This window comes from Coregonus lavaretus (genome assembly GCF_964263955.1).
Source record: "Coregonus lavaretus genome assembly, contig: HAP1_SCAFFOLD_6635, whole genome shotgun sequence".
Taxonomy (NCBI): domain Eukaryota; kingdom Metazoa; phylum Chordata; class Actinopteri; order Salmoniformes; family Salmonidae; genus Coregonus; species Coregonus lavaretus.
In genome coordinates this window covers 1,165-10,000 of record NW_028163243.1, presented here as the reverse complement: position 1 = coordinate 10,000, position 8,836 = coordinate 1,165, and the positions used below count along the sequence as shown (strand labels likewise).

General features: G+C 43.9%; 1 protein-coding gene across 1 annotated transcript in view; it reads right to left on the bottom strand.

Moving 5' to 3' along the window:
• Nucleotides 1-8,066, bottom strand: part of LOC311118353 (glutamate receptor ionotropic, NMDA 2A-like) — a gene marked incomplete at both ends in the record, with an annotated part of 20,905 nt that extends 12,839 nt beyond the window's left edge. Inside the window, 2 exon segments of the mRNA XM_084193165.1 lie at nt 7,942-7,977; nt 7,980-8,066. Coding sequence (XP_084049291.1) covers nt 7,942-7,977; nt 7,980-8,066 — 123 coding nt within the window.
• Nucleotides 8,067-8,836: the final 770 nt, after the last annotated feature.

Genomic DNA, 8,836 nt, shown 5'->3' with positions numbered 1-8,836 from the left:
TACCAGTAACACTAACAGACACTCCACTAGTACACAGTAGCCTCTGGTACCAGTAACACTAACATACACTCCACTAGTACACAGTAGCCTCTGGTACCAGTAATACTAACAGACACTCCACTAGTACACAGTAGCCTCTGGTACCAGTAATACTAACAGACACTCTTGTAGTACACAGTAGCCTCTGGTACCAGTAACACTAACAGACACTCCACTAGTACACAGTAGCCTCTGGTACCAGTAACACTAACAGACACTCCACTAGTACACAGTAGCCTCTGGTACCAGTAATACTAACAGACACTCCACTAGTACACAGTAGCTTCTGGTACCAGTAACACTAACAGACACTCCACTAGTACACAGTAGCCTCTGGTACCAGTAATACTAACAGACACTCCACTAGTACACAGTAGCCTCTGGTACCAGTAATAATAACATACACTCCACTAGTACACAATAGCCTCTCGTACCAGTAACACTACCAGACACTCCACTAGTACACAGTAGACTCTGGTACCAGTAACACTAACAGACACTCCACTAGTACACAGTAGCCTCTGGTACCAGTAACACTAACAGACACTCCACTAGTACACAGTAGCCTCTGGTACCAGTAATACTAACAGACACTCCACTAGTACACAGTAGCCTCTGGTACCAGTAATACTAACAGACACTCCACTGGTACACAGTAGCCTCTGGTACCAGTAATACTAACAGACACTCCACTGGTACACAGTAACCTCTGGTACTAGTAACACTACCAGACACTCCACTAGTACACAGTAGCCTCTGGTACCAGTAATACTAACAGACACTCCACTAGTACACAGTAGCCTCTGGTACCAGTAATACTAACAGACACTCCACTAGTACACAGTAGCCTCTGGTACCAGTAACACTAACAGACACTCCACTAGTACACAGTAGCCTCTGGTACCAGTAATACTAACAGACACTCCACTAGTACACAGTAGCCTCTGGTACCAGTAACACTAACAGACACTCCACTAGTACACAGTAGCCTCTGGTACCAGTAATACTAACAGACACTCCACTAGTACACAGTAGCCTCTGGTACCAGTAATACTAACAGACACTCCACTAGTACACAGTAGCCTCTGGTACCAGTAACACTAACAGTAAGTGATATTACAGTATTTCTTAAACTGACTCTATGCACACTGGACTCTACCCACACACTCACACATACTACACAGACACTCTAATACACTCCACCACACTCACACCCACACACACACACACACACACTACATACACACACATACACACACATGAATATTGATGCCACAAACACACACACACACAGACACACACACACACTGACACTCTTCACGTAGGCTGCTTCTGCTCTGTTTATATTCTATCCTGATTGCCTAGTCACTTTTACCCCTACCTACTTGTACAAAATGTATTACCTCAATTACCTCAACTACCTGGTACCCCTGCACATTGACTCAGTACTGGTACTTCCTGTATACAGCCTCATTACTACCTGGTACCCCTGCACATTGACTCAGTACTGGTACTCCTTGTATATAGCCTCATTGCTACCTGGTACCCCTGCACATTGACTCAGTACTGCTACTTCCTGTATATAGCCTCATTACTACCTGGTACCCCTGCACATTGACTCAGTACTGCTACTTCCTGTATATAGCCTCATTACTACCTGGTACCCCTGCACATTGACTCAGTACTGCTACTTCCTGTATATAGCCTCATTACTACCTGGTACCCCTGCACATTGACTCAGTACTGCTACTTTCTGTATATAGTCTCATTACTACCTGGTACCCCTGCACATTGACTCAGTACTGCTACTCCTTGTATATAGCCTCATTACTACCTAGTACCCCTGCACATTGACTCAGTACTGCTACTCCTTGTATATAGTCTCATTACTACCTGGTACCCCTGCACATTGACTCAGTACTGCTACTCCTTGTATATAGCCTCATTACTACCTGGTACCCCTGCACATTGACTCAGTACTGGTACTTCCTGTATACAGCCTCATTACTACCTGGTACCCCTGCACATTGACTCAGTACTGGTACTCCTTGTATATAGCCTCATTGCTACCTGGTACCCCTGCACATTGACTCAGTACTGCTACTTCCTGTATATAGCCTCATTACTACCTGGTACCCCTGCACATTGACTCAGTACTGCTACTTCCTGTATATAGCCTCATTACTACCTGGTACCCCTGCATATTGACTCAGTACTGCTACTTCCTGTATATAGCCTCATTACTACCTGGTACCCCTGCACATTGACTCAGTACTGCTACTTCCTGTATATAGCCTCATTACTACCTGGTACCCCTGCACATTGACTCAGTACTGCTACTTTCTGTATATAGTCTCATTACTACCTGGTACCCCTGCACATTGACTCAGTACTGCTACTCCTTGTATATAGCCTCATTACTACCTAGTACCCCTGCACATTGACTCAGTACTGCTACTCCTTGTATATAGTCTCATTACTACCTGGTACCCCTGCACATTGACTCAGTACTGCTACTCCTTGTATATAGCCTCATTGCTACCTGGTAGCCCTGCACATTGACTCAGTACTGCTACTTCCTGTATATAGCCTCATTGCTACCTGGTAGCCCTGCACATTGACTCAGTACTGCTACTTCCTGTATATAGCCTCATTACTACCTGGTACCCCTGCACATTGACTCAGTACTGCTACTTCCTGTATATAGTCTCATTACTACCTGGTACCCCTGCACATTGACTCAGTACTGCTACTTCCTGTATATAGTCTCATTACTACCTGGTACCCCTGCACATTGACTCAGTACTGCTACTCCTTGTATATAGCCTCATTACTACCTGCACTGCTAACAGCTGTAGATTATAAACAGTGTTTCACTGCTAACAGCTGTAGATTATAAACAGTGTTTCACTGCTAACAGCAGTAGATTACAAACAGTGTTTCACTGCTAACAGCTGTAGATTATAAACAGTTTCACTGCTAACAGCTGTAGGTTATAAACAGTGGTCCACTGCTAACAGCTGTAGATTATAAACAGTGTTTCACTGCTAACAGCTGTAGATTATAAACAGTGTTTCACTGCTAACAGCTGTAGATTATAAACAGTGTTTCACTGCTAACAGCTGTAGATTATAAACAGTGTTTCACTGCTAACAGCTGTAGATTATAAACAGTGTTTCACTGCTAACAGCTGTAGATTATAAACAGTGTTTCACTGCTAACAGCTGTAGGTTACAAACAGTGTTTCACTGCTAAATTATTCTAGATTAGACTACTGCAATGCTCTATTTTCCGGCTACCCGGATAAAGCACTAAATAAACTTCAGTTAGTGCTAAATACGGCTGCTAGAATCCTGACTAGAACCAAGAAATTTGATCATATTACTCCAGTGCTAGCTTCCCTACACTGGCTTCCTGTTAAGGCAAGGGCTGATTTCAAGGTTTTACTGTTAACCTATAAAGCGTTACATGGGCTTGCTCCTACCTATCTTTCCGAGTTGGTCCTGCCGTACATACCAATACGTACGCTACGGTCACAAGACGCAGGCCTCCTAATTGTCCCTAGAATTTCTAAGCAAACAGCGGGAGGCAGGGCTTTCTCCTATAGATCTCCATTTTTATGGAACAGTCTGCCTACCCATGTGAGAGACGCAGACTCGGTCTCAACCTTTAAGTCTTTACTGAAGACTTATCTCTTCAGTAGGTCATATGATTGAGTGTAGTCTGGCCCAGGAGTGTGAAGGTGAACGGAAAGGCTGGAGCAACGAACAGCCCTTGCTGTCTCTGCCAGGCCGGTTCCCCTCTCCACTGGGGTTCTCTGCCTCTAACCCTGTTGCAGGGGCTGAGTCACTGGCCTGCTGGTGCTCTTTCATGCCGTCCCTGGGAGGGGTGCGTCACTTGAGTGGGTTGAGTTACTGACGTGATCTTCCTGTCTGGGTTGGCGCCCCCCCCCCCCCTTGGTTTGTGCTGTGGTGGAGACCTCTGTGGGCTATACTCGGCCTTGTCTCAGGATTGTAAGTTGGTGGTTGGGGATATCCCTCTAGTGGTGCGGGGGCTGTGCTTTGGCGGAGTGGGTGGGGTTATATCCTTCCTGTTTGGCCCTGTCCGGGGGTTTCTTCGGATGGGGCCACAGTGTCTCCGGACCGCTCCTGTCTCAGCCTCCAGTATTTATGCTGCAGTAGTTTATGTGTCGGGGGGCTGGGGTTAGTTGGTTATACCTGGAGTACTTCTCCTGTCTTATCCAGTGTCCTGTGTGAATTTAAGTATGCTCTCTCTAATTCTCTCGTTCTCTCTTTCTCTCTGAGAACCTGAGCCCTAGGACCATACGTCAGGACTACCGGGCATGATGACACCCTGCTGCCCCCAGTCCGCCTGGCCTTGCTGCTATTCCAGTTTCAACTGTTCTGCCTGCGGCTACGAAACCCCTACCTGTCCCAGACCTGCTGTTTTCAACTCTAAATGATCGGCTATGAAAAGCCAACTGAGAGACCTGAGCCCTAGGACCATACGTCGGGACTACCGGCCGTGGTGACTCCTTGCTATCCCCAGTCCGCCTGGCCTTGCTGCTATTCCAGTTTAAACTGTTCTGCCTGCGGTTATGGAACCCCTACCTGTCCCAGACCTGCTGTTTTAAACTCTAATGATCGGCTATGAAAAGCCAACTGAGATTTATTCCTGATTATTATTTGACCATGCTTGTCACTTATGAACATTTTTGAACATCTTGGCATGGTTCTGTTATAATCTCCACCCGGCACAGCCAGAAGAGGACTGGCCACCCCTCATAGCCTGGTTCCTCTCTAGGTTTCTTCCTAGGTTTTGCCTTTCTAGGGAGTTTTTCCTAGCCACCGTGCTTCTACACCTGCATTACTAGCTGTTTGGGGTTTTAGGCTGGGTTTCTGTACAGCACTTCGAGATATTAGCTGATGTAAGAAGGGCTATATAAAATAAAATTGATTGATTGATTGATTGCTAACAGCTGTAGGTTATAAACAGTGTTTCACTGCTAACAGCTGTAGATTATAAAACAGTGTTTCACTGTTAACAGCTGTAGATTACGTTGATATAAACAGTGTTTCACTGCTAACAGCTGTAGATTACCTTGATATAAACAGTGTTTCACTGCTAACAGCTGTAGATTACCTTGATATAAACAGTGTTTCACTGCTAACAGCTGTAGATTACCTTGATATAAACAGTGTTTCCCTGCTAACAGCTGCAGATTATAAACAGTGTTTCACTGCTAACAGCTGTAGATTATAAACAGTTTCACTGCTAACAGCTGTAGATTATAAACAGTTTCACTGCTAACAGCTGTAGGTTATAAACAGTGGTCCACTGCTAACAGCTGTAGATTATAAACAGTGTTTCACTGCTAACAGCTGTAGATTATAAACAGTGTTTCACTGCTAACAGCTGTAGATTATAAACAGTGTTTCACTGCTAACAGCTGTAGATTATAAACAGTGTTTCACTGCTAACAGCTGTAGATTATAAACAGTGTTTCACTGCTAACAGCTGTAGATTATAAACAGTGTTTCACTGCTAACAGCTGTAGGTTACAAACAGTGTTTCACTGCTAACAGCTGTAGGTTATAAACAGTGTTTCACTGCTAACAGCTGTAGATTATAAAACAGTGTTTCACTGTTAACAGCTGTAGATTACGTTGATATAAACAGTGTTTCACTGCTAACAGCTGTAGATTACCTTGATATAAACAGTGTTTCACTGCTAACAGCTGTAGATTACCTTGATATAAACAGTGTTTCACTGCTAACAGCTGTAGATTACGTTGATATAAACAGTGTTTCACTGCTAACAGCTGTGGATTTCCTTGATATAAACAGTGTTTCACTGCTAACAGCTGTAGATTACGTTGATATAAACAGTGTTTCACTGCTAACAGATGTAGATTATAAACAGTGTTTCACTGCTAACAGATGTAGATTATAAACAGTGGTCCACTGCTAACAGCTGTAGATTATAAACAGTGTTTCACTGCTAACAGCTGTAGATTATAAACAGTGTTTCACTGCTAACAGCTGTAGATTATAAACAGTGTTTCACTGCTAACAGCTGTAGATTATAAACAGTGTTTCACTGCTAACAGCTGTAGATTATGTTGATATAAACAGTGTTTCACTGCTAACAGCTGTAGATTACGTTGATATAAACAGTGTTTCCCTGCTAACAGCTGCAGATTATAAACAGTGTTTCACTGCTAACAGCTGTAGATTATAAACAGTGTTTCACTGCTAACAGCTGTAGATTATAAACAGTGTTTCACTGCTAACAGCTGTAGATTATAAACAGTGTTTCACTGCTAACAGCAGTAGATTATAAACAGTGTTTCACTGCTAACAGCTGTAGGTTATAAACAGTGTTTCACTGCTAACAGCTGTAGATTATAAAACAGTGTTTCACTGTTAACAGCTGTAGATTACGTTGATATAAACAGTGTTTCACTGCTAACAGCTGTAGATTACCTTGATATAAACAGTGTTTCACTGCTAACAGCTGTAGATTACCTTGATATAAACAGTGTTTCACTGCTAACAGCTGTAGATTACGTTGATATAAACAGTGTTTCACTGCTAACAGCTGTGGATTTCCTTGATATAAACAGTGTTTCACTGCTAACAGCTGTAGATTACGTTGATATAAACAGTGTTTCACTGCTAACAGATGTAGATTATAAACAGTGTTTCACTGCTAACAGCTGTAGATTATAAACAGTGTTTCACTGCTAACAGCTGTAGATTATAAACAGTGTTTCACTGCTAACAGCTGTAGATTATAAACAGTGTTTCACTGCTAACAGCTGTAGATTATAAACAGTGTTTCACTGCTAACAGCTGTAGATTATAAACAGTGTTTCACTGCTAACAGCTGTAGATTATAAACAGTGTTTCACTGCTAACAGCTGTAGATTACGTTGATATAAACAGTGTTTCACTGCTAACAGCTGTAGATTACGTTGATATAAACAGTGTTTCCCTGCTAACAGATGTAGATTATAAACAGTGTTTCACTGCTAACAGCTGTAGATTATAAACAGTGTTTCACTGCTAACAGCTGTAGATTATAAACAGTGTTTCACTGCTAACAGCTGTAGATTATAAACAGTGTTTCACTGCTAACAGCTGTAGATTATAAACAGTGTTTCACTGCTAACAGCTGTAGATTATAAACAGTGTTTCACTGCTAACAGCTGTAGATTACGTTGATATAAACAGTGTTTCACTGCTAACAGCTGTAGATTACGTTGATATAAACAGTGTTTCCCTGCTAACAGATGTAGATTATAAACAGTGTTTCACTGCTAACAGCTGTAGATTATAAACAGTGTTTCACTGCTAACAGCTGTAGATTATAAACAGTGTTTCACTGCTAACAGCAGTAGATTATAAACAGTGTTTCACTGCTAACAGCTGTAGATTACGTTGATATAAACAGTTTCACTGCTAACAGCTGTAGATTATAAACAGTGTTTCACTGCTAACAGCTGTAGATTATAAACAGTGTTTCACTGCTAACAGCTGTAGATTATAAACAGTGTTTCACTGCTAACAGCTGCAGATTATAAACAGTGTTTCACTGCTAACAGCTGTAGATTATAAACAGTGTTTCACTGCTAACAGCTGTAGGTTACAAACAGTGTTTCACTGCTAACAGCTGTAGATTATAAACAGTGTTTCACTGTTAACAGCTGTAGATTACATTGATATAAACAGTGTTTCACTGCTAACAGCTGTAGATTACATTGATATAATGGATATAAGGTCAGCGGTTAGTATTGGGGCTGAGGTTAAAGTTAAGGGGTTGTGTGTGTGTGTGTGTGTGTGTGTTTGTGTGTGTGTGTGTGTGTGTGTGTGTGTGTGTGTGTGTGTGAGAGAGTGTACCTTTGCCCTGGGCCAAGTTGCGGTTGAATCCCAGTGACTGACGAACTCAAACAGGAAGACAGCGATGGCTGTGACCAGTAGCAGCATCACAAACATCATGACCCAGACAGACGCGCTGAAGGGCTCTGAGAGAGAGGGGGAGGAGGGTAGAGATATAGAGAGGGAGAGGGGGAGAGAGAGAGAGGAGGGAAGGAGAGGAGGGGGAGGGAGAGAGGGGGAAGGGGAGGGAGAGGGGGAGAGAGGGGGAGGGAAGGAGAGGAGGGGGAGGGAGAGGAAAGAGAGGAGGGGGGGAGAGAGAGGTGGGGGAGGGAGAGAGGAGGGGCAGTGAGAGAGAGGAGGGGGAGGGAGAGAGTAGGGGCAGTGAGAGAGAGGAGGAGGAGGGAGAGAGAGAGAGGAGGGGGAGGGAGAGAGGAGGGGGAGGGAGAGAGAGAGAGGAGAGAGAGAGAGAGGAGAGAGAGAGAGAGAGGAGGGGGAGGGAATGAGAGGAGGGGGAGGGAGAGGGAGAGAGAGGAGGGGGAGGGAAGGAGAGGAGGGGGAGGGAAGGAGAGTAGGGGGAGGGAAGGATAGGAGGGGGAGGAAAGAGAGGAGGGGAGGAAAGAGAGGAGGGGGAGGGAGAGAGGAGGGGGAGGGAGAGAGAGGAAGGGGAGAGAGAGAGAGAGATGGAGAGGGGGGAGAGAAAGAGAGAGGAGGGGGATATAGGGGGAGGGGGCATAGAGGAGGGAAATAAAAGGCAGAGAGAGAGGGAGTGAAGGAGAGAGTTTCAAAACTACTTTATTTGACTGGACTTTATTTGGTGTAAAAGCACTGCCATCAGCAACACCAGCACTTTGTAACCAGCGCTTCTGACGTCACACCTGTAGATACATAGTTATCATTCATCTCAATAACACCATAT